We start from the raw sequence: 27,043 nt of genomic DNA on the forward strand, positions 1-27,043 counted from the left end.
GTCTGTCATCAATGTCAATCGTCATCAAAGGATTAGATCACGGTTTAGATTGAGGACGCCGACAGATGATGTAATCATAAATTGGCCTAATCCAACTGGGCATAGTGGTCGTCTTTATCATGTGTAGTGTGACGTAATCTGTGAATTCTGCGACCAAAGGTCAGTTTTTGTACATTACAGATTTACAAGTTCTCAAAATTCTGTAAAACACATCTTTTTATATTGACACAAATTACACAATTTTCAAATTCTTCAATTATAAATGTTAGACCAGTTGAACATATTTATGTCAAACCCTTTATTTGTAAAACAGAGTGCATTGGGAAATTGGGAGAAGAGATAAGACAAGTCAGATAATAGTTTCATTAAACAGTTGTCCAAAACAAAGATGACAAATGTAATGATTGTGTATTATTAGAAATGGCAATCTTAATTTAAAAAAAAGGGGGGGAAAAAAAACATCAATCCACCTGATACACCTGTCATCCGGTTGGTTTGGGTTTTTTTGCACCACAACCTACTCAGTGCCTTCCTGAGCCCGCAGCCATGGACGCATTCCTGAAAATCAACGCTTCTACAGACAAAGATTTATTCAGGATTCCACCCGATTTATTCAGAATTCCAAGCTCCTGACGAGGACGTTCCAATGACCCCAAGAGAAGCCTAATGGCTCCGCTCAATAGTCACCGTTCCCGGGTCGAGACCACTGCAAACCTCCTCAGCATCCCCATTGTGGTGTGGGGGATGGGATGGTTTGAGCAGAGACACCTGACCTGGATCTAGGTGATTGGGTCAGGGTGGCTGCATACCTGTTCCTCATTGGTTGGGCTAACGATCAGCAGGTTAAAACCCCCATCTTCACACCACACCCATCATACCATATTTTTGCCTTTCATCAGTAAAACAACAAACTAAATATATTTGTTGTGGTGGTGTCTCTAAGTTGTGAATACACTGTATTGTAATACACAATTAAGTGATATAATTTGTTTCTTTTATCCTCTATAGCCAGGTGGGCCGTGAGCCTTCATTTTGTTGTTATACATGTATGATAACCATTAGTCAGCAGAAGTGTGGTTGCTTGGCAGCATTCTACTAGTAATTCAGAGTGCAGTATTGGACCCATCCAATCAAAGCACAGGAGAAACTGGTAGAATTCAGTCAATAAAACTGTACAAATACATTAATAAGTTGTGGCCCTTTGTGCCATTGCTCTCCTGAGGTCAACAATTAAACTTTACACTAGTAAAAGGTTCTACTACTTCTACTTGATCTGAATGGCATGGATGAGCCGCCATGGGGGGGGCTGGACATGAAACTTCAGATTTCCACCATGCTGGACTAACAATGACTTGTATTCAGCATGACAGGAACCATTAATGGAATGATTCATTTGTAGCTAACAAGAGGGCATGACCTGAAAAATGGTATAATGGCTCAAATCCCGGTGGTCTTTCGCGAAGGAGAATTCAGAACACTGAATCGAAACAAATGGAGTTCAAAGTAAGTAAAGTGGAAAGGCCATACTAAACGGTTAGTCCTTTTCTGGCGTGGCTGGATTGATGCCATTCGCACCCATTCACAGTCACAAACTATCAAGATGTCAAAAAAAGGTTATAAATAAATAAGCTGCTCTGGCAAATTTTTTTTTTTTTTGCAAGCCATTGAAACATAAGACACTGTGGGGACAAGCAAGGTGCCCTTGTTACAGTTGGAAACAGAGTTCATCTTCACATTTAAAACTATAGGCCATTGCCTCTGGATCACCGCTAAACATGCTTGTTAGAGCAGACCATTTAACAGTAATTACACAGTGTCAATGTCAGCGTGTGATCACGGCAAAGAACAGGAGAATACAGTGAATTACAGTGTTTGAGGGAGACCATGATAAAACTTTACTGTAACACGCCAACATGGGACTTTTAAACATACTCATCATCACAGCTGTCTAAAATCACAGTATTCTTCAGACACAAAACTATTTGAAGGGGGTATAGATATAAATAGTTGAACAAGATTAAATTAAATTGTTACCATTTGCAAATATATATACTTCTGGAAAATAGTTTTAATATTCAGAGTCTAATATAAATACTATAGTTTGCATATTCCTTCTGTCTAGATGCACTTTTTACGACAAGCTGCACAACGAGTGTTAGCGAGACATGTAAAACCGAGTGTTACGGTGATAAAACCAAAAACAGCCCAAAAAAAAATCTGGATAAATAAAAAAGAAATAATAAAAACCGGGGGGAAAAAACAAAGGAGTGGATTTCTGGTTTCTCAAGTGTTGTAGGTTTGCTCAAGTGCTTCATTTACGTTGCTTCACTACAAAAATAAAAGTCTCCTTTTTGAGTGACTATGGCCCCTTTTTAACTGCAAATGTTCCTAAATACATTGTACTCCTCTCCCTCCATTTCTGACTTCTCACATAGCCTGCAGGTTCCCCCTCCCCCCAGATCTTTTAACCCAACTTCTCCCGTGGAACCCTTCGGCCGCTCCCAAGAGACGTGGACAGCCCCGGTATGCATGGGTTAAAATTTCACCGTATTTCTTACAACAGGCCGTAACCGGTTCCCTTCAGAGTAGAAGTGATAAAGAAATTGGATGTGAAGTAAGAACGGAAAAGGCTACGGTAAACGACGTGTTGACGTCCTATTGATCTTATGTCAGATTGGAAGAAGAGGGGGCTATGGTGAAAGGAATCACAGTTAGGATCAGGTCGATACCACTTCTAGTCCTTCTTGGGGCTAAAGTTGACTCCGGGCCAGTCGTAGATGTCCGGCAGGAAGGAGTCGTAGTTGGTGTTCCACATGGTCGAGCGTACAAAGCCGTCCTTGTCCACGGGCTCAGGGTAGCGGAATGCCATGCCGTGAGCGTAGACATATTCCACCACCTGGGGAAGGAACGCGGGGAATAGAGAGACCGTTTTGGGCGTGGGCTGAAACTGGGTGGCAATACAAGGAGGACGAGACGAACCACGGGACAGGGACACCTCAAAACCCATTTCCGTTGGGAGGCTGTGATCAGCTGATCACACACTGTGATTAACTTACTTTGACAGCCATCTGGATGGACACCTCTCTGATGTTGGACAGAGGAGGGTAGAGTCTCCCCTGCTCAAGCTCCGCATCGGTCAGCTGTTCAGCCAGGGTCTGACATGAGGGGAAAACGCTGTTAACCGCCGGTGAAGTACAAAACAAAACTGTTGTGAATGTACCTCAAATAATTTGGTTTTGGGTTCACGTGAGCAGGGAACCTCAAGGGCGCACCGCTTAAATGGAATCAGTCGTTTAAAAATACACACTAAAATGAGAGCAATGAGTCCGGAAGTAAGACGGAGAGCACAGTGAACTCTTACACCAGTGTCTACGGAGGATAAGAAGCCAAACGATTATGAAGGTTTTTTTTTTTGTTTTCTTTTCTTTTTTCCCTTGGCATCTACGATGTGTTGGACAGAATAAGTAGCAACAGTGGTATTCTGATGGGGGAGGGGGTTGGAAAACATTAAATGTCACGTAGAGCTGGTCTGTCCACACCTTGGCTGCCGCCAAGAAGACTTTGTCGCTGATGTGCCTCACTCCACTCAGGATCACCGCCAGAGCAACGCCTGCAATAAGAGACACGCTCAAGCTCCAGAGGTGGCAATGACGACAACCTTCATTGTGATCTTGAAACGGAAGTCAAGTTTGTTGAAAATGTTATGTAGGCTCCTCCCTCTGCGGGTTTAAGGATTAGAGTTAATGTTGACCTTTCATATTATTATTATTTTTTTTTTTAATGAAATGTAAGACTTCACTGGACAAGTGTTAAGGTGGAGGTACCCCTAAAAAGAACTTCATGACCAAAAAGACGTGTTCAGAACAAGATGAGAACACATCGAGGCGCTGATCTGGGGTCTTGCTGTGTCTCTGCCCAAGCCCCTGAGGTGAACTCTTGTCTTTACTCTCTCTCCCTCTCTTGTTCTGAGAGCTTGCCTTGTCGCGGTTCCGAGAGAATCTCAGAGTCTCCCGTCTCTCCCGAACAAAAAAATAATGCAAGTTTATTTAGATGTATTTATTTTGAGGAGCACTGCCATCTCCTCTCGCTGTCGAGTTTGTTCTTCTTTCACCGCAGAGTTCATACTGAATATCCTGCTGACCGTGTTCTGGGACATGTTCTTCGGTGGTTCTAACATCTTTTGTTCTTGCGTGTCGCTCCACCTTTAGTTATCCACTTCCCTTGTAACTTTATACTCTCTTATTCAATGAAGTAACAAGGGAAGTACTATGTATTTGGTACAGGACAGATGTTGGTATAAGGTAGAAACCGGGTGGGTTATAAACTAGATGATTCTATCAAATGTTATTACACCACAGCAGCTTCCTTTAGGTCCGATCTCAAGGCAAGTAATAAGGAAGTGCAATAATTAATTTCCTTCCCACAGAAGGCCATACAGGTGAATACAAGGATTTGTAGGTAAATTGACCCTGGGTTTATCGAGAATAGTTCAACAGTAGGCAAAAGGTTTTATCACATCAGAAATGTGAACTGATGTAGAATAACTTGACAAAAACAAAGAAGGGAAAAAACGGACAAAATGTCCATGCTGAAATTAAGACCTAGAGTATTCAGGTTCAAGACTATTCAACGACTTAAGGACTAATATGAGCAAAACTGAATTTAAAATAACTTTCAGGACCTGCAGACACATGTGTTAACACTCATTCACCTGGGAAGATGTAAGCATTGTTCCCCTGTCCTGGAGTGATGACTCTGCCGTCACTCAGAGTCACTGGGTCGAAGGGGCTGCCACTGGCAAACAGACACCTGCCCTGAAGAGAGGGGGATAGAGGAATGTCGGGGCATCAGCAGATCAACAGGAAAAAATGGCAGCGAGTGAGGAGGTGAAGTGGCTAGACTAGGGGAAAAGAACCAAAGCTGAAAATATGAAATCAAGCAAATAAAAAAAAAAAACAGAAAGTTGTGAGTACATCGGTTAGTGTGTAGGCGTCCTCCGCCGTACACTCGGCCTTGGTGGTGGGGTTACTCAGGGCAAATATGATGGGCCTCTCGTTCAGGGCTCCCATGGCTTTTATGACGTCGTGCGTGAACAGCCGTCCAGCTCCGGAAACACCTGAGCGAGGGTGAGAAGAGCACTATTCACGGCTCTGTACTTCTGACATCTATTGAACACGAGACAGGACTGTATGTTGAGCATTTGTATTCGTACCTCAAGAGAACACCACATACATTCAGGGGGTAATAAAACCGGGACAGTCTTTGTCTTAATAAATGTATCTTGAAAAAACCCCACAACGCAGTCAATTGAGCGCATGCTTTTCATTTCAGGTCTGTTGACAGGGCCGTGGGATTTAAAACAGTGGCGGCTGGACGAAGAGGCGGGGAGACCATACGTTTCATACCAATGATGGCGGTGGGTTTGATAGTGTTGACGGCGTCTAAAAAGCTCTGGACGTCCCCTGGGCTGTCGTGGACGAACGCTTCCTGGTTGCTGTCGGTCTCCTGGTCTCGGCCCTAGAGGGGCACACACAGTGTTACCAGCCATACACACAGGGTCCGTAACTAGACGGACTGCAGAGCAGACGGACACATTCCGATGACCGTCACTGAACCACCGGAGAAATAACAAACAGATGAGCTGATAGATATTTGTCTCATAATAGAATCGGACACACGTACATGCAACGACGCAAACGTATTTCCTCTCGCCACGACAACTGTGAGTTTCTCAGTTACACGCAGACTCACCTTCACTAGTAATCCATCTTTGTCAAACATCCATATTTTATTCCTGGCCTGAGTGTGAGTCACCCCCAGCTCCATCATCGCCATGACGATGAGGTTTGCTATACCAAGGGCAGCCTGCAGGGAGAACACGGATACGTTATTTTGACGCCAATGTTTACGTCAAGGCCAGCGTCGTTTTTGTTTGTCTGTTACGCCCATTCTGTAACGCTGTACGTCTGTAAATAGTTACGTTAAAAAAATATTTCAAGACATGACCGTTTGGTTGTTTTAGTGATTTTGTGTTTTAGTGTAATTTCATCGCGTTTCTGGTTTGTTGTAGCTATGGTTGGAATTATCGACACCACCTCTGCTTCGAGTAGTAGACTTGCATGTAGGTGCTGAAAATAACATTTATTATTAACGTTTCCACACAGCCTTGCAAACGTTTCAACTGCCAACTGAAACAGTCTTCTCTGCATGTATCGCCTTTTCTGTAGACTGCTAGTTTGATAGGTATATGACAGTATCTATCCAGCCTACCTCTCCAGCTCCGAGAAAAAGCACCCTGTGTTCAGTGATGGGTTTACCAATGGCTCTTTGAGCTGCCAACAGCCCAGCCAGGGCTACCGATGCCGTGCCTGAATACAGAGGAATAAGCACTTTGTGAGATCTTTTGAGTACAATCTGAAGCCCATTGAGACAAGGAAAGCCCAAAAACATTCATTAGATCTATTAAAGAATCATGACCAAAGTCAATTTTACTTGATTTTGTTCAAGTTGACACAGTGACGTTAACTTGATTTATGATATGTTTTTTTTTTGTTTGTTTTTTTTAACAGGAGCGCAATGAAGGAAAGGAACACATCAAATAAAGCCATTGAGGGAAAGCACCGACACTGGGGAAAAAAAAGGGGTTAAATAAGCTCACCTTGGATGTCGTCATTAAACGTGCAGTACATCTCCCTGTACCTTCTGAGAAAGCGGAAGGCGTTGTGGTTACCAAAGTCCTCAAACTGGATGAGGGTGTCCTGCCCATATTTATCCACCACCGCCTCCATGAACTCATCAATCAGGTCATCGTATGCCTGAGAGCGGTCACGCTTCTGGTACAGCCCCATGTAGAACGGATCCCTGAGGAGGGTCTGAAGGGACAGGAAGGATGAAGAAACAGGCTGGTTGAACGGTCCACCTGCACACGCACGGGATGCCGCAGCAAATCACACTTCCTCTCACCTCATTATCTGTGCCGACGTCAATCACAACCGGTAAACACCTCTCAGGTCTGATGCCGGCGCAGGCCGTGTACAGACACAGTTTTCCAACAGGGATGCCCATGCCGTAGACGCCCAGGTCCCCTAGTCCCAAGATGCGCTCGCCGTCTGTCACCACGACCGCCTAATCAGACAGGGAGGAGGGAGGATCAATATATCGATTACCAGCCTCGCAGGCAGTCTGACAGACTGAGAATCACAACCTTCAAGGACTCACAGCAACATTAGCTTCCGGCCAGTTGTCCAGGATGGAGCGGATGTGTCCCTTGTCCAGAATGGAGATAAACAAGCCTCTGGTAAAAGTTAAAACATGTTTAGCTGCTGCACCTGCCAGTTCTCTGTTTTAACAAGGGTATGACATCAAATTCATCCAACAATAACCTATAATTAGATTGAATTGGATGTTGTAAGTCGGGCATATTGTACAGGAGCCTAAATAGAGTACACAACAGGCTCTAAATATACTGAAAATGCAAAAGAAAAAAGAAAGTGTGAAAATTCTGTTTTTAACTTCAAAATCTACATGTTTACATTTTGTTCCGCTCTAGTACTGCACAGACGTGCTAGACTGTGCTTGCTGCTGTAAGAACATGGTGCTAAATGACGTGCTCTGTGGCCATATTTCCTGAAATGCCGACTGAAGCATCCTAGCCAATAATAGAGACCCAAGGTCTCTGCCTTGAATCTATGTGTTAACAGTGTTGACTGCAAGTATCCACTACAGTGTGCAAGCGTTGACTACAGTATCACTAACAATACAACTGGTTTGTTCCTTACTTGGGTCTTCTGAAGATGTGTCCATACTGTGTGCAGGCCAGACCTACTGTCGGCGTGTAGACAATTGGCATGAGCTCCTCAATGTCCTCCATCAGCACTCTGTAAAACAACCTCTCATTCCTCTCCTGTATGCCCATCAAATAGATGTACCTGTGCAGAAAGACACAACAGGAAGGAGATCAGTAAGAGTGGTTGAAAGAATGCAAAAATCAGTGGGTTGTGAAACAGAAAGGAACTTGAATACATAATGACAGGATACCATGGACAGCAGAGCATTTTTATGAAGTCACATGACGTACCGAAGGCCAAAATCCATCTCAGATCTACTATGATTTGTGCCATTGCCTTACTTCTGAAGTGGGTCAGTCATCTTCTTGAGGTTATTCTGGAAGCGCAAGGCCTGAACATCTTGGGTCTCCACTTTAGGAGGGAGCAGACCCTGCATCCCCAGAATTTGACGCTCCTGTAGGGTGAAGGCCATTCCCTGGAAGACAGAAAGACATGTAGAGAGAGACGATAAAGAAGCCGAAAGGATCTCTGTCTCCATCTTGGGAATAAGGAAAGCCTGCGACAGGACCAACTGTGTGGGCAGTTAGGGAGCATCGGAGTCCATCGTGGGGGTGAGGAGGGTCCGACGCAGGAGGAAGCCCGGGCAAGCTGGAGCTTTGCACCTTAAAGAGCCAGACCGGAAGGCCCTGGCCTGGACGATACTGTGCTTGCCATTGGTGCTTCCTAGTCCTCCCAGCCTGACGGCACACGAAGCGGCCTCCGAAAGCTCAACAGGGTCAGGCCTGGTTAATAATTGGTTGCAAGACCACCAAGTACTGTGCGCCTTTTGCACGTACCTTGGGTAATTTAGATATTATTTCATTTGTTTATTTTGTTAAGGGTTTGATTGAATTTAAAGTCCCTGTGAAGTGAATTCAGTAATTTGTTTCTAAACACATAATACATGTTAGAAAGTAATTGCTGAAAACACGTGAAAAGACTTAATAATGTAGTACTAAATTGTGGAATTGGACCGTTAAACTGTTTCTCACCATTTTGGTGGTCCGACAGTTCGGATCACGAAAAACGGAGCATCTATGGTGATAAGCTAAGCTAAGAGCCTGGAGTTTAGGATAATAGGCTGGTTTGGGATCTTTGCGAGGTGACCATGGTTACCCCCCCCGGCACCCTACAGTGTTGCGCCGGCAATGTCGCAGAGAGAGAAGCACAGTGGAGATTCTCCGCTCTGCCCCACCACAAAAAAACAAAACAAAACAAAAAAAAAACAACAACCGTCCCATTGGTTTGACCGCGCGGGGTTTTGTCACGTTAGCATTAGCTCCTCCTAACTCTTGAACTTGAACTTAACAGACGGCGGAGCCCCGACCTCGCCTGCGGAGGAGCGAGCAGGCAGCACCATAGAGCGGGGAGTCCCGCAGCCAGATTGAGGAGCGCAACCAGAGACAGGAGTGGGTTCGGCACATTTAAACATCATAGTTACTCCAATGTAAACGTTTATATATTAATACATGATTCGCGCGATTGGCCGTGGTTTCCGCGTATTCAGCGGACACGCCCCCAGCGTCTCAGAACAGGGGGAACTGTTTTGTTTTTTTTTTGTTTGTTTTTTTTCACGATTTTGAAACCTAATCCGATATACTGGGCGATTTTTTAAATTCAAATTTGGCTGGGTGGTTAACAAACATTTTTCTGTGGTGTGACAAACTAAGATAACAATCGTATTGTCAGTTGACAGGTACTTTAAGTCTGCTCCTCTCGTCAAATAAAAAAATATTGTAATGAGGAAGTCATCTTTTGGTCAACAACAGAAGAGGCAAAGGAGGTGAATGAGGGGAGTGGGTTCCTAGAGGCCAGTAAGGGAAGCTATAAGGAGAAACACCCCATGAAATAGAGAAGCAGAGAAACGGAGGGAGAAGGTCAATGTTCGCTTCATGGAATCCTATTTGGATCATGCTAGAGGGAAATACCCGTCATAACCAAACACGTGGGACGCATAACACACACATGTACACGCGCGTGTATGGGTTCTGGGAAGAGGGTGAAATGTATAGGGGGCTCCCCTGGCATAATGCTGAGTCATGCAGATGACACATTTAACTCCATTTCAGGACAAACTAAAATGCACAAGCCTCCAGCCTATGTTCGTGTATTAGTTTTATGAAATATAGTCGAAGGTTTACATAATGCCAAAAGCCAAATAACGCCCCTTTGGCATCCATAATTCCTGTTCTGCTGAATCGAAATTTTACACATTTAATTTCTTTCTCCATCTCAGTATTGTATAAATCATATATATTCCAAAATATATATAGTGAGAAAGAATAAATAAATAAGGTAATTGGACAAGTGGGGATTCCCCCCCCACACAAGAAATACCTTTGGATAAATGCAATTTCAATATGTAATTCAATGTATAGACCATGTGACTTATTGAGTTTTTCAAAGACTGAGGCATATTTGAGCCACCCACTTTATTTAGACTTCTTTAAATCTGTTTCTATAAGTCACAATCACACACTTTGCTGACGTCCTCCCCTCCTGACTCAACAGATGAAGAATTACTCAGGTCACTGAGATAGCAGCTTGTTGCAGAATTCTTCTTTATACCCCTGGGAATGAAAAAGCTTTAGAATGCAATCCGCAAAATACAAATTAGTATTTCATAGATGAAAATTGAAAGAAAAAAAGGACAAAAATGTCTCTATACTACTATAGAATGGAACTATAAGCACAGGACAGTTCAGAATATAGTCTAGTGTTAATGAGGCCAAAGCCAGTTTGCCATATTGTCGGCATGCAAAAGTCAAGAAGTCATTAGTGATGTTTCACCAATACTGTAGTAGATACACAGCCCAAGATCCTGTCAAAGTATCTCATGAATCAATCTTTCACTAGCCTGACTTCGCCAGACTAGGGATGTTAATAATTAATGGATTATTGATTAATTGCTAATCACTAAGTTTTTGTCTTATCGATAAGAACAGAACAACCTGCGGTCTGTGCAAAAATATGGCTTTGGATGTTTATTTACTATCACTGTTGTTGGAGAATTACACAATAATTCATTTGTGAGTTCATGAACTGTGTATTCATGTTAATTTGTTGTCTGGCTTTAAAGGTCACCACTTGTGAAAAAGTCACTTTCTCAGTGCTTTAGCAGATACATTTGGGTCTATGATGGGCCTACTAACACACAAACTGTGAATTAAGACATGCCAGTCCGTTTTTTGTGGGCAGACTAGATCAGAAAACCTGTGATTCAACAACCCATTCAGATTTGCCCCCCCCTCCTTCGTCAAGTGGGGGCTCATTAGAATAATACAGCCCCCTATCTGAGTCTCTCCACCCACGGCTTGGGATCTATTTTTGCAAAGGTGCGGCATTTTCTTTCTCGCAAGACCCTGACCCGCGAGCATTATGTCAAGCTAAGAGCCGAGCATGGCAACTGCTCTGTTGTTGGCTGCACAGAGCAGCACACAACGCTATGTCGGCCCCAACCTCAGAGGACAGTAGAGCTGGGTGGACTTAGTTTATTTTTTGATGGCAACGGAGGCCATTTCACCTGCGCCCCCGTCCCATGTAGCCGGGATGGGGCGTGGCCATGTGGGGAGCAGCACCTCATTTGCATTTAAAGCTACAGACACAGAAACAGCCCGTCGAGAAAAGGACTGTATCAGAGGAGATTAGAGGCATGCTACAAAGGCTAGAATGCACCATCTGAGTAGTATTTTCAGCAAAACACTCCAAAGTCATGTCTTGGGGACCTCAGAGAACTGTATTAACTTGTTGAAAATGAGTATAAGTGGTGACCTTTAAGCACATGTACCACGCACAATGTGGAAAGTAGGTTTAAGCAAATCCCTTCATATGATATCTACTGTATTGAAGAGTCATAAAACATCAAAGATTCTATCCAAATAGAGAGTTATAGCATATTTTAGCGATGCTAGTCCACAGGGATAAACAGGCCTGTTTAAGTCCATGTGGTAGGTAGGCAATTCAAGTTGTCATAATTGTACATAAAAACAGTAGCTTTGAGAGCAAAATCAAAAGAAGGTCATTTAAACTCTGTTCAACCTTCGCCCGTTCAATGCAATATTCTAGTCATTATGCAGCAGTCATCCAGTATTTTTTTTTTCCCCCCTCCTAATTTCATGATGTGAATAATATCAACAAAATCACACTAATCTCCCTTCTCAACATTTAAACTACCACTCAGAATCCAACCCACTCTCTCCGTTTTGGTTCAAAAGTGAAAGTTTAGTCTCCACAACTGACTGGACAATGAGGGAGGTAGAGCGCAAAAACTAAAAAAAAGCAGTGCGCAAAATACTTCTCTCACATTGCTAATATTTATTTTTAAAAAAAGCCGCCTCCCGGCTGCTACCAAGTGCCTTTTGAAAGAGCCCTGAGAATGTCCGGTAAAAATCCTGGAAAAAAACAGACTTTCACACTTTTGCCGGCTCACGGCTATTCCTGTCCTGTGATATAAATGGTCACACTGCTGGAGGGGTGTGGTAGACAGGAAATGAGAGACAGACAGCTGACGGGCCTCAAAGTGAAATTAAGACTGGATTAGAGATGTAACATTATTATGCTTAAAAAAACAAAACAAAACAAAACAAAAAAAAACAAAACCTTAATTTGAAATGAGTCTGGGGAGCGGTAACCAAATTGAACAGGCTATATTTCATTGGTCTGAGAATTTAGCTTAACTTTTTCTGGGGCAGCTGCCTGATAAGGAGTTGGTTTGGTGTTTTATTTGATAGTGATCTATGTTACCTTGAATAAATCAACTGTAAAATAGGACGAATAGAAGTCAAACTGGAAATGTGTTATTCTATAATAACTGACAGTGACAGAAATTTTTGGGAACTTTTCACGTTTATTATATTGAATCGAGTGTGGAAGTTCTTGGAGAACTCGTACTGACTGGGAAATAAATACAATTATTGGTCTGAAGGACTGAACTAGATTACCAGGAGATCGCAGGACCACGTGTGTGCCAAAGGTAACTTAGGTGAGGAAGAAGGCCCCCGGAGAAAAAGAAAAAATGGAAACCAATTACCCCACTTTCCTACGCGTCCTAGCAAGCGCAGGCCTAACGTCAGAACTTACTTCACGTCATTACATAATTGGCATGGATTCAGACCAGCCCATGAATTTCCCAATGTTACCGAGCATTTCTCATCCACTCTCGCAAAAAAGCACATGCACACAGTAGTGGGCAACCTGCTAGAGAGTCTTTGGATTGTAGTTGTTGTCTAAATGTTAAGACAATACATGCCAATGCTGTTGGCACCTACACAAACACACATGACAGTCACATACACAGAGTGCTCAAGTTACCTTGTTGGTGCGTGGGTTAAGCATGAGAGGCTTTCCCTTCTCCTTTGTGTGAGCCCATCTGCAAGCAGAGACATACTGTCTGAGGGGCAAGGTCGTCCTCAGCCTGGATAACATGGTGCACGTTCAGACTGGGTCAACACACTGATGGGGAGAGTCTAAAGAGAAAGATGGAAAGGAAAATTGTCAATATTCAGCCACTAATCCTCCCACCAAACTCATATACCATTATAATATTATATAACATTATAACATTTTAGTTTAAAATTAATTGTCATAAAGATTATTTCAATTAAAAATAATATTATTTGTGTATATCATACTCCAAGCTTCCAAAAGTAATACACGTCTACCTATTGCAAAAGAGCCATTTATTGTTCTTGAATATCGTAACATAACAATTCCACAAATCCACACTAAAGCGCAGTAAAGCATGCATTGACACAGATGGATTTACACATGACGCCAGCAGTTGAGAATCAGTCATCTGGCTGTGGAAAAAAGTAATTTCGGGTTTCTAATCTGGAGAGACAAAGCCCTGAAAATAGTGTCCTAATCCTCTCTACATGAAAGACAACATGAAGGCAGAAAAATAAGACAGAATTTGAACAGCAGTACTTTGAAGTCGACAAAGAGCACTCAAAATTTGCGAACTTGTGTTAATTATCAAAACACCAAATCCACTCTAATGAAATATAGCTACCCTACACCCTCTAGATTAAAAAAAACATTTTCCAATCTATGGCTCTCCTTGTGAGCTCCCAGTAGAAAGTTTCAGGAAATCCAGAGACACTGGCTACCTTCTCCTACCTTCGCCTAGCCTGTTTGTTTGTTTTCCCCACTGGAACCAGCAATTTGGGGAAGGGGGGTGGGTGCAAATCTGAGTTGATACATCCAGTTTGCAAGGGGCTTTAGGCAAAACACCACAAGCCATTCGGGCACCATGAATTAGTTGCTATTACTTCCTGAACAGATCAGACCTCCTTCTAGATAGTTAGCTGATGATGAAACAAGGAGACATTATCCTTAATCTATTCAATTCAATTGGTGTATGAATCATAAGCATTATAAGTACAGAATGTTTCAAAATATCCTTTTTTTTTCTCCTCCCATGTCCAACAAATAAAGATGACGGTTGTTGGTTAGCAACAAGACAATATTTTCTTCACAATAAAGAATGGGAGCAGAAGTGATGCCTGTCAGTTCTGATGGATGCATCGTCAACTGCTGGTGAACAATATAACAAGGACTATATACACTCATTCACCACCGACGGCCCCATTCCTACTCGCAGCCTTGTAGGCCAAAGCGAATGTTCATTGTAACAGGCATGTCATGCGTATGAACACACTCAAAGCAGAGCGCTGTGGTTCGCTGCTATGTTGTGGTGTGTTGCTAGCAGAAAAAAGGCTGGTTTGCCTTAGTTAGACGTAGGTATTTCAGTCCATAAGCCGGTTTGTTCTCAACGATTTGATCCTCCAATTTCTGTATTCTCTCGTTTAAAACTAAGAATGAAGAACAGCAACAGTAGATTACATTTTACATTTTTCAGAGAACAATTCTTTAACAACTGTTTGTTAAACATGTTGTTGTAACATCAACATTTCACAAAACGAACAGAAAGGAAATGGCAATCCAGATAAGGCTAGAATGGTGTCACGTCATGCTGGATGTCCTTTTGAGGAAATGAAACTGTAGCTGCAACTTTTTGTAACTTGTGCATTGCTGCATTGCAATTTATTTTTAAAAATATATCTACAAGAAGCATTAAATAAGGAAAATCACTGTGTTAAAAAGACAATAGATAGAACAATAGAATACCAGAATAACAGCAGTATTGAGGCCTGGATAGTAAGGATGCACTGACACCGTATCGGGTCAAAGTCTGTGCTAATAGAATAGAACAGAATAGAATAGAATAGCTCTTTATTGTCATTGTACAAGTAGGATACAACAAAATGAATCCTCTGCATTTGACCGAGCCTATACCTAGGAGCAGTGGCCAGCCGCAGTGCAACACCCGGGGGACCAACTCCAGCTCTTTTGCCAGTGCCTTGGCCAGGGGCAGCAACAGGAGTATTAACCCCTAACATTCATGTCTTTATGTACTCATACATATTGATACAAACATAATGTTATTTAGTTCCTGACATTTTTAACTCGATACTGGTAATAGTTCAGTGTTATAGCGCTCTTATATCTATTAAATAAAGCAATTCAAAGATATATTCCAAATAACAAAACACACATGGTCTTTAAAATATTTTCAAAAAAGCTTTCAATATAATTCAAACTACAGATTTCTGTATTTGTAACAGTAAATTCCCGAGAGTGAGCACTTGATACCTGGACAAAATGAACAGAGTCAAGGCTGTTAAAAGAACTTAACCTGGCAGTCAACATTCCTCCTAAAGCCATTTTTCTAATTCTTTATTTAACCAAGCTTCTCCACCAATCTCTATTTAACTGTCACTTAGTGTTGATACTAGCTTCTGTCTCTAGTATACTCATGCCCAACACTAGAGTTTAGATAAAAGAAAGGAACATCAAACATCAAACAAAGGAGGAGAGTCATAAACCCGACAGTGTTAGATCGTATTACATTATTATGTAACAACAAATGTCACAATGTTAAATTGTCATTCATCGATCCATTTTCCTTCACCCTGTGTGGGGAAAGCCACACAAACAAGAGAGGACCAAAGACAAGATGCAAAGCTGCGTTGCTGTTGCTTCAAAAAAAACCAAAAAAAAAAAACAGCACAACCCACTGCGACTCTGTGGTGCCCCTGTATTCACCGTTTCGCTATCAGTCGGTATGGGGTTGTACTGGAGTGCTTAGTCTGGCTAAATGTCAAATCACTGATATGAACTCCTGTAGTTTTACTTACCACCGAAGGAGGCTAATACACAAAATAATATAACAACTCCTAAGACCAAATCACTGAAGTCACTCACTCTTCCTATTGTGCTTGGCAACTCTTCAGGAAGTGTGACTAACTAGACTCACTAGGATGTTTGTTTCTGTTCTCTCAGTAGTACCATCAGTGTCTCTCTCAAATACAAAGTCACGCGCTGACACAATCCGAGCTCAGGCTTCTCCTCCTCACCTTGCAAATCTAGGAAAGCTCATAGCAAACAATTCCATTTGCCAAGATATTGCCCACTCTGCATCTTTCTCAGCCATCCTGGAAGCGGGATCCCTCCCTTTGAAGACACTTTTTATTGCCCCCCGCCACCTTGCCTTGACTTCCCCTTCCCCTTCCCCTGGTGAAGATAACAGGGGATGCCATTGGTTTGTCTACGTGAAACGGACTTGTGCAGCCCTTTCAGACTGTACTGTGTTTAAGGACTATATAGGCTAAATAAAACTTGACAACTCTGCAGCAGAGGCTGAGACATGGCAACAATGGCACACACTGACTGAATTTACAGGCCTAAGAAAATGAGCAAGACTTGCTAACAGCCATAATGCGTCAGACATTAGTCTGACTCAGGAAAATTACTGTGCAAACTGAAGGCCACACCCGTTTAATTTAAGATATGGCTCCTCTCCAGACCGAACAGATTTCCACACACACCAGCTCCTCGGTATCAAATGATTATGGCGGTAGTACTTTATAGCATATGCACAGGGTCAGAGTACAGCAAAATATAAAGATCAGACCATGGGCCTAAGGAATTTATATGTATAGTGCTATTAGAATCAGAATAATGATTTTGTTGACCAAGTATGATTAGACAAACAATAAATTGGGACTCTGGCTGTCAGTGAGTCTCAGTTTGCACAGCAAAATGTAAGAAGTAAAAGTACAAAAGTAAAGCAGAACTAGAAAAAATATATAATACACCAAGTAGGAGCTGTAATAAATAGCATTTACAATGTGTTCAACAGGCAAACAGCATATTCCATCACACAGCGATACTACCTTCAAATCCAACAGACTTACAGGGAGGCTGGGTGGATGTTGCTTAAATAAAAAGTGTGACGTCTGCCAAATTCAAGCGCATGTACCAGGTCACGGCGTTGCCCTTCAAGTAGCACAACACCCACTGCTGTGTTCTGACCGGTGGTGTTGAAACTCCAGTTTGGTTCATCCCAACCCAGCCTCGCTCTGTCAAGTTAAAACGGTCACCGAGGAAGGATTCGGGGCTCACAGATGTAAAATGTAGAGGGGGAGGGCGCAGCGGCCGATGTCCTGGTTTAAACAGCCACGTGTGCCGACACCGTTTGATTTTGAATTAATAGCAATAACATCTTCACCGAATTTACCGATGAACCGCGACTGCGCGCCAGCACAACTTCTCAGCCCAAAAGCTGCTAGCTAGAAGCTAGCCTGCCGCGTCCCAGCTCCACGACCACACGACAGACCGACACGGGCTTCGCTCGCCGTTTGACGCGCCCCTTGCCTCGGTTCGGAGTTAAGTTTCTCAGTAGTACGTCCTCCGGTGGAGAGCTCATCCAGCGCGCTGCGACCGGTACATGGCGCGCCGCCCTCCCTTCTGACGGCGGCGTCGGAACGGGAAGCTCTGCGGCAGCCCCGGTGGTGGAGCTACGGGCCGGGCGTCCAATCACAAGGCGGGACGCGCTGGCCAATCACAGGCCGCATCTCCTTATTGACGTCACAACGTAAAACCGGGTGATCCTCTCGACCAGTGGTTCCCCAAACTAAGGCCCGCGGGCGCGGATACGGCCGCGCCTCCGCGTTCGGCCCGGCCCCCCGGAACAACGCCAGAGACGCGTTATGATTTTGTTTTGGGGTTTTTTTCAGTCCGGCCACGCGAATCCTAGACTAGCCCCCTGTCAGACAGAACGGAATAACGGCGAAAAGGTTATGTAAGAGGACAAAACGGATTCAGAATGCAGGGCGTTTAACGTGCAGCGGTCAAAACGGTTATTATATTTTTTGTTCGGCGCCGTTTGCCTCGTCTCGTCGAGGGGCGGCGGCGGTATTCAGAGAACGCGATCTGCGCCGACGCTACGAATCCCGTCACAGAGGCAAGCGCGATAACGTGCGAGGCCAAAAGGCGAGCAGACCAACGCTCCAAAGCTGAAAAGCGGACTGTTAGGGCTCCACGCTCAGCTGAACCAGGCATCCGTTCGGGCCAGCTCCAACCGATGGCAAGCAGCGGCAAACCTTTCGCCGATGGAGAGTTTGTCAAGAAATGTTCGAGGTGGCGTCCCGCGAAGAAGAAGGACGTCTTTTAATGCCGGTAGTGCGTATGGCCAGCTGCAGCCGAAGACGAGAGACTTTGACTTGTTCTCCACTGGCACCGGAGGAGAGCGCGGACGTGCAGGACACAGCGCAGCTGCTCGTTTTTAATCCGCGGAGTTAGCGCAAACTTTGAGACGTGCGAGGGGCTCGCAAATATGTTCGGCAAATATGTCGAACCGTGGACTGGCCAAAGCTTGCCAGCATCACGACTGACGGGGCTCCTAGGACGAGGGCCCCTCGCATTTTTAACAGACGTGACAGAAATGCCGAACAGCCTTAACTCGCGGCTGCGAGGCCAGGGGGGAAACTCATTTGCGACGCGTATAAAAACATTTGAGGTGAAACTTGCGCCGCTTTTGGAACAAGTGAAAAAGCACAACCTCATCCATCTCCCCGCCACCCAAAACCTCGCCGCAGGGAACCCAGCGGTTCCCGCTCCCAGCTGAAAAGTGTGTGGAAGCACTGGAGATGCGGAAGGCGGTGTTTCGGTGCGCGATTCCGGCAACTACATGTTGATGCGAAACAAATCCCGTCTTTTCCAGAACCACCTTTCTTGCCGACATCGATGGAGCCCAGCCTTCTTATCAGTCTGAGTTGGCCGACTTACAGAACCGTGATGTTCTGAAAGACGCATTCAAGCCCAACAGTCTCATTGGCTTCTATGCCGCCCTCCCAAACGACACGTAGCCTAACATTAAAAAAAAAAAACCACGCAATGAAGACGCTTACACTTTTTGGCAGCACGTACATCTGCGAGCAAACCGTTTCACACATGAAACACCTGAAAACTCCGATGAGATCAAGAGTGACGGATGAACATCTTGCGTCGGTGTTGGGAGACTGGAATGGAGCCTGACATTCAGCTTCTCACCCGCCAGATGCGGGCCCACGGTTCAAACTGATGAACATACATAGGTCAGCTCACTTGTCTGACTTGAATGAGTCATCCCGAGTATAAACAAATTGAATCATAATAAAATACTGCTGGGATAAAATCCCATCTCCACGACCATACTGGTGGTGGAATGTATTGTGCTGTGTAGGTTGCTGTATCGCTTAGTTCGGTTTCTCAGCCTGCTTGCTTTGTGGGTTTTCACAGGGAAGCTGATGAGAGGGAGCTGCAAACAGCGGTGTCTAGCAGCCTACCTGAACCTACGAAAGGACTACAAGGAAGGAACACAAGAACTTTGAGAGACTCCTCATATGGGTCATTGGAGTAAGAGACTCTGCTCTGACAACTAAGCTGAACTTTTACCTGTTGAGATTGTGCACAACAGAAAGTTAATGTTCAATGGGCTTTTTTTTTTCCTGTGGAGAGCCCAGAGAGGGTTATTTGGTGATTGTTTATTTCACAAATAGTGTTATTTATTTCCTGACTTGTTTTCTGTGGAGAGCCCAGAGAGGGTTATTTGGTTATTATTTATTTCACAAATAGTGTTATTTATTTCATTAATAGTGTTGTTTTTTATTTCCTGAAAAAAAATTTTTTTCTGTGAAGACCCCGGAAAAGGGTTATTAATATTTGGTTATGTGCGGCTTTCTGGAAAACAATAAATGTCTACGTTTAGGCGCCCCTGCGATCGTCACACTTTTTTCTGTTACAAACTGACCCGGGGCCCCCATCAGAGAAGGGAAAAGTTATGTGGCCCTCACAGGAAAAAGGTTTGGGTACCCCTGCTCTAAACGGAAAGGGTGTCCGCAGGAAAATGATGTTAATATTTATTTGTAGATATATCAATTATTTGTTTTATTATAAAAAAAAAAATAGACATATCGAATAATAAATATATATCTTTTAAATATTATTAAAATATATTTTTTAAAGATTTTTAAATAGCCTCAACCTTACTAATGATGCTAGGTATTTGGTAGATTGTTGTGACATTTGTAAAAAAAATTTTGTCAACATTGTTTAAGTTAAATGTTTAACAGCGTGGCAGTAACAGGAAGATAAAGGTTGTTGTTGTTTTTGTTGTTGTTGTTTTTTTTACCTGAATTACAAACATCTTGCTAATTATAATGCTGTTTGATAATCTCCTAGTTTGGGTATATGTGTTTGTGTATATATGGATAATTGTGTGTGTGTGCGTGGGTGTAGGCCTATGACACGTACAGGGTGTTTATTTTTAATCCCTCTATTTTATTCCAGTATTCAAGTATTTTGATTTTGTTTTTTTATACTATTATTGGGGACAACAGTGGCTGAACATGTAGTAGGACCTTATAAGTTGTTATAACTGAACAATACACATCATTTCCCTAAAAGACATGTAATATTACAAATCATGCCTAATTGGTTTGTTATTATTACCTATATATTCCAATCCTGTCCTGTCCCCTATGTACGTTTATGTCCAACTCTTATAGATTAAGGCAGTAAAATCAGATTTGTGTATTAGAGCAGTGTAGAATACTAAGAATCCGCAGGTTTATTGTATAACCATAGTCACTAGAGGGCAGTAGAGGGCTGTTCCTGCAGTATAATTCCAAACTTTAAAACCATTCAATCCAACAAACAAGGCTTAGGTGGAAAACCCATGGGATGCACTTATATTTGTAGTTAGGGTTCCCGCAGGTCCCCTATTGTTATTGTGAGGATTTTTATTGTTCTCTGAATATTTTGTGCCAAAACATCGGGAACAGGACAATGGTACGGACTCGATTGAGGTGTCATTAGAACCGCGACGTCACAGACATGTCACGGTTCAAGTTTTGTCCAAATCAATCCACATACGGAGCAGAAATTAGTGAAAAAACAATTACATTTGACCAAAATCTACAATTTCACGCTGAAGAATAACATTTACTTTGTGATGTCACATTGAGGGAATTTCCATGATGACATATTTTGGGGATTTAAAAATAAAATATATCATTAGCTGTACCACAAAAAGAAGCAAAGAAATTCTGCTTGAATGATGATGTTGCAGGCTATTTACAAAGCATCACTGACATCAAATATGGCAGGAAAAACAAAAAACCTTTCTTCAACTCCTGCATCCAGACTTTTCATTTGATGAATATCACAATGTCGTAGTTTTCTCAACAGGGATGCATTACAGATTCGCCAAAGTTGTTAAAGACAAACCAGTACATTTGAAAAAAGAGCTTACGTAAGTCTGTACATAACTTGTGATCACTAAATGGTAATGGAAGCTTATTTTTGTTTATGTTGTATATTGTTTGTGTACATATAGTTTGTTTCGGTATAACAATACAATGACTAAAAAGCACAGAAACAACTTGATAATGAGTTGTCTAATGATAAATGTCATTAAAGTGAATTATTCTAAAATCACAAAAATGATCATCACTGTTCTTATGGTATGTAGGTTATAGACTGTTATGAGATGGTGAAAACAGGCAGCTCTCACATGTCAAAGTTGTAGCCCTTGGACCACAAAGACATGAAGGTTACATTGCATATTCACATACCGAGGAATAAATCTCAGGATAAACTGTAGTTTAACACTGCTTTCAGTGATGTACTTGAACTAAATTACAGTCATAATATAACTGATAATTCAGTGAGCCATGGGGCCCTGAGAGCTCACTGCACTGCAACTTAAGAAAACACATGCACGGATATAAATAGATAAAAACAAATGCAAAAGCCACAACATAACTGCAACTTAAGAGAACACAGACATATACACCAACGCAAGCAAATTAAGAAAACAATTTTTACAATATGACAACACATGCGCAGCATTTAGAAAACGCACTACAAATACAGACATGTCGAACGAACTATATAGCAAAACGCTTTGCAAATACGAAGAACACAACCGCATTAATGGAAAACACAACCACATTAAGATTCAAGATATACGTACGGTCATACATATAAGCCGTGAAATGTCATGACACCCAGTGATTACGCAGAATAAGCTCTAAATATACTAAAAATAATAAAATGTCCATAACCGACACAAGGCACTCGAGCAATGATGGAAAACACAACCGCATTAACAGAAAACACAACTGCATTAACAGAAAACACAAACGCATTTACAGAAAACACAACCGCATAAACAGCAAAAAACATAACAGCATTAAGAGAAAACACAACCACATTAAGAGAAAACACAACCACATTAACAGAAAGCACAACCACATTAACAGAAAACACATCCGCATTAACAGCAAAAAACACAACAGCATTAACAGAAAACACAACCACATTAAGACAAAACACAACCACATTAACTAAAAACACAACCACATTAACAGAAAACACAAGCGCATTAACAGAAAACACGACAACGTTCACAGAAAACACAAGCGCATTAACAGAAAACATGACCACCTTAACAGAAAAAACAACCACATTAACAGAAAACACAACCACATTAACAGAAAACAACCACATTAACAGAAAACACAACTGCATTAACAGAAAACACAACCACATTAACAGAAAACACAACTGCATTAACAGAAAACACAACCACATTAACAGAAAGCACAAGCGCATTAATGCGTTTGTGTTTTCTGTTACTGCAGTTGTGTTTTCCGTTAATGGGGTTCTGTTTTTCGTATTTGCAAAGCGTTTTGCCATGCAGTTCATTTGACACGTCTGGATTTGCAGCATGTGTTCTAAATGCTGCGCATGCGTTTTCGTACTGGTGAAGATGTTTTCTTAATTCGCTTGTATTTTGTTTATTTGCATGTGTTTTTAAGTTTAAGTCCAAGTTCAAGAGATTATTTGTCACATACAAGTTGCAATTATGTTGTGGCTTTTGCATTTGTGTTTTATCTATTTGCATGTGTTTTCTTAAGTTACAGTGCGTTGAGCTCCCAGGGCCACGGTAATATTTTTTTGAACAATATTACAACTATGAATGTCATCATCAGGTTGGAGAAATAAATGCAAAAGTCATGATCACGGCATTGTCAACCAAAATAGGGAATGTTCCTGGATAAAACAGGGACTTACTGGAATGCTATATTGGTGACATGACGATGGTCATGAAGCTCAGCATTTGGGGAGACCAAATTAAACATGTTACCAAATGACAATCGAATGAAGACGCTGACGACTCGCCATCAGGACAACTGTGTGTATCTCACAAGTACGAAGAAGTGATCATTCTACCGAGATCAGACATACAAGTAGTAGATAATGAAAAGGACATGAAACTCCCAGAGGAGGAAATGTTAGAAAAAGTGGGCATATTAACATCCACGAGTTTGACAAACAAACGCAAGATAGGAAACTTTCAACATTGACGCTGAAGACCACAATTGCCAAAGTTGTAATAGATTTCAAATCAAGGATAATCACGCCAAATTTGGATGACAATCAGGCTGAATCCGTGTAGTTTCATGTATCACTACGGAAAATCTTCAAAATGTAATTTGTCACATATACGATTTAAATGGACCCCGTGTATGGCTGGCTGCAGCTATATTTATATAATGTAATTGTATTTCAGAAATGTACTTAATACATTTAGATCATATGTATAGAGGCAGACACCCACAAAGCTGTATCATCATTTTTACATCTTGTCAAACCAAGCATAACTAACCAAACTAGAACAAGCAGATATATCCAGTCATGGATATATATGGATATATATGGTACGCCTTATGGTCGTATTTTCACGACCATAAGGCGCACCGTACTAAAAGGCGCAGTCTCAGTTATGTGTGCCATTACTGTATTTAACACACACATAAGGCGCACCGGATTATAGGGCGCGGGTTTTATATACCGGTACATATCCTCTACTACGTTTAAATACCTCTACTGCGTATTTAAAAATAGAGCGGGAGCAAAACTGAGTATGTTTGTGCTTTATTCATGTATTTATTACAAAGTATTAATCAAACCCATCGAAGTCATCATCCTCTGTTTCTGAATTAAACCGCTGCGCTAAATCAGACATGCCAGTTTCCCCTTCTTCGCTGTCAGAGTCACTTTCCGTGCCGTGCGGCTCCTCGGAAATGATGCCGGCTTTTGCGAAAGCTCGAACAACAGTGCCAGCAGACACGTTAGCCCAAGCATCTACAATCCATCCGCAAACTGTGGCGTAACTTGCCCGGCGCTGCCTTCCACTTTTCGTGAAACTGTGGTCTCCGTCGGTCATCCATCGCTCCCACGCCGCTCGCAGCCTTACTTTGAACGGCCGGTTCACACCGATGTCGAGCGGTTGAAGTTCCTTTGCCAGACCTCCCGGAATAACAGCAAGCACAGCGTTCTTTTGTTTCACCTTGTTTTTCACATCGGCTGTGAGATGGGCACGCATGGAGTCACAGATTAACAGCGATGGTGATGCGTGGAAAAAACCACCTGGTCTCCTTACATACACCTCCCTCAGCCACTCTTCCATCATCTCCTCATCCATCCAGCCCTTTTCATTTGCCTTAATAACGACTCCAGCTGGAAAAGTCTCTTTAGGCAAAGTCTTTCTCTTAAAAATCACCATAGGCGGCAGTTTCTGTCCATTTGCGTGGCAGCCAAGCACAACAGTAAACGACGCCTTTTCATACCCCGTTGTGCGTATCGCTACCGTGCTGGTCCCCTTCTTCTCCACCGTGTGATTCACCGGGATGTCGAAAGTGAGCGGCACCTCGTCCATGTTGGTGATGTGGCTTTGGCTGGATGCGTTTGTCGGCGATGTGTTTGCTGCAGTAGGAGTGGAAGCTCGCCAGCTTTTCATTATAATCCGCCGGACGTTGCTGCGCTACTGTAGTCCTGGTCCGGATGGAAAAATGGCACCGTTTCTTAAAACGTAAGCACCACGACGGACCTCCTTGAAAATGTTCAATTTTCATTTCTTCCGCTAGCGTTACTGCTTTTAGTCGAACAGTGACCGTCGAAACACACATAGGGCGCACCGCACTATAGGGCGCGCCGCACATTTTGAGGGAAAAAAAAGACGTTTATATGCGCCTTATAGTCGCGAAAATACGATCAAATGCAATCATCTCGAGACAGAAGATAACACAATAGTATTTTAAGCGATTTTTATTACATATTTATCAACAAAAAAAAGAAACTGAGCAGTAAAAAAGCTTCGTTACCATCGAAAGCCGAGGCCTACGTAAAGCAGGTAAGTACAAGGGCGATAACGCAGAAGACCGACAAGATTTAACGGGTCAACAGAGTGACGGGAGATTTAAAAAACTGCAAAGATTTAAGGGTCGTGTAGGAGTCGTGCAGGGGAGAGGAGTTTACATTCAGCAAGCTGGAAGCATCCACGTGTACTGAGGCACAAATTCTAGACCGCTTCACACACACCTTCTCGATCCAGAGCGTGTGGTCCTCCAATGAGGTGTCACTCACTGGTGTTATTGCTCGTTTTCTGTGAGTAGAAATGTTAAAGCGTCGGAAAAAACCTTGTCGCAGACTTAAATAAGGGGGAGTTTGGAGCAAGCGGAAGCCAAGCCTTTGATCGTCGTTTTGTCAAGCGCTAAAGCTCTTGAGCTGTTTTGCCAGTTTTTAAAGTTCAAGTTCAGTTGTTTCATCATTTTTTTTAAATGGAGAAATCCAGTCTTAATGCCTTGTTAGAAATACATGTTGATGCAGGTATAACTGTTGGAGATCTATAAAAAAAATAAAATAAAAAATCCTTTCTATTGTGACTGAGGAAAACAAGCAACATGTATCCCTGGATGTGCTGTTAGGAAAAAAAATGTGCTTTTCGCCCTTTATTAGATGAGAGCAGAAGTAGTATAGCTGCTGTTATTTCCTTTACTCTCACATAACATTTGTACCAATTTGAGTCTTTGCACGGGTTCGTACGGCTCCATCCCACCGAGTGCCTGCGACGTGTCCGAATTATAAACGGCTCCTTACGACAGCTGGGTACAGGACGTTTAACAGGCAGAAAGAGCTCCGCGTAAGGCCAACATTTTGGGCTTACTCACTTACTTTGATTTACTGCCGAGAGCTGGAACGACAAGAAGACGATTTTGATGTTTCCCATTGAGGATTGTATGACTATAGGGCTTATTTAGTCCTGAGTCCTTGCTACTATTTATAAGGCTGTTGCATTCCAAATATAGACTGTGCACATAGAAGGACCTGTGCGTAGCTGGTCTCTGTCAGAGGACGGCGTGGAAAGACAGTTAACCGCTTGCGCAGGTGATTTATAATACTGTCGTTTGTTTTTTGAGGCAATGGTGCTGCGTTGGCAGTGTTTATTCGACAAACATTCTGCAGCCGTGGCCTTCCCTCTCCTCACAACTCTATCGTGCGACTTCTCTTTACGAACGGAGGAGTCGTACCGACACAGCTGAGCAGTCTATAAGGGGTATCGTTGGCATATGTGAGCGGATATTGAGTCCCAGGTCCACGCGGGTGGAACGGGAGAGATTTTTTTGGGGTGAAATCTCCCGCCTTCCCGGAATATGAATGCATTTGCTCAGCGTACCTATTTGTCCTTGGCAGGTTGTGTGTGTCGGATATCAGAATAATTAGAATTACGTTTTTTTTCTTGGGAAAAAAAAGTCCATAGGTTAAAAAAATATTCAGGTTTCTCTGTCAGAAGCCTTATTTCCTTCTGTGATCAACCGGTAGAATTAGAAGCGGACGGCTTGTGCAGCATTTAATTTCTTTGCGTTAAGGTCATAAAGTGACTACATTCTTCAAAGGTCGGGACAGTTGCTTAGGAATAATTGTCCCATTGTTTCGAATTTTTTCCTGTGGATATTTTTGCGGGGTGGGGGTAGATCCACAGGCAG

At 42.7% G+C, this 27,043-nt stretch overlaps 1 protein-coding gene across 2 annotated transcripts; it reads right to left on the reverse strand.

Moving 5' to 3' along the window:
• Window positions 1-274: 274 nt before the first annotated feature.
• Window positions 275-17,627, reverse strand: me2 (malic enzyme 2, NAD(+)-dependent, mitochondrial). 2 transcript variants are annotated; one of them, XM_080003277.1, is made up of 15 exons: window positions 17,544-17,627; window positions 13,137-13,291; window positions 8,129-8,262; window positions 7,779-7,928; window positions 7,219-7,294; window positions 6,964-7,125; window positions 6,659-6,872; window positions 6,271-6,368; window positions 5,752-5,865; window positions 5,406-5,517; window positions 4,974-5,116; window positions 4,712-4,814; window positions 3,540-3,610; window positions 3,057-3,155; window positions 275-2,896 (listed from the first exon to the last, which is right to left on the reverse strand). In XM_080003277.1, the coding sequence occupies exons 2-15, from the start codon at window positions 13,248-13,250 to the stop codon at window positions 2,735-2,737; spliced, it is 1,752 nt and encodes a 583-aa protein (XP_079859403.1). In that variant the 5' UTR covers window positions 13,251-13,291; window positions 17,544-17,627; the 3' UTR covers window positions 275-2,734. The 2 variants fall into 2 exon arrangements, with proteins under 2 accessions (XP_079859403.1, XP_079859404.1); XM_080003278.1 differs by lacking the exon at window positions 17,544-17,627 and adding an exon at window positions 17,084-17,535.
• Between the last annotated feature and the right edge of the window lie 9,416 nt (window positions 17,628-27,043).

Source organism: Zeus faber (genome assembly GCF_960531495.2).
Source record: "Zeus faber genome assembly, chromosome: 7".
Taxonomy (NCBI): domain Eukaryota; kingdom Metazoa; phylum Chordata; class Actinopteri; order Zeiformes; family Zeidae; genus Zeus; species Zeus faber.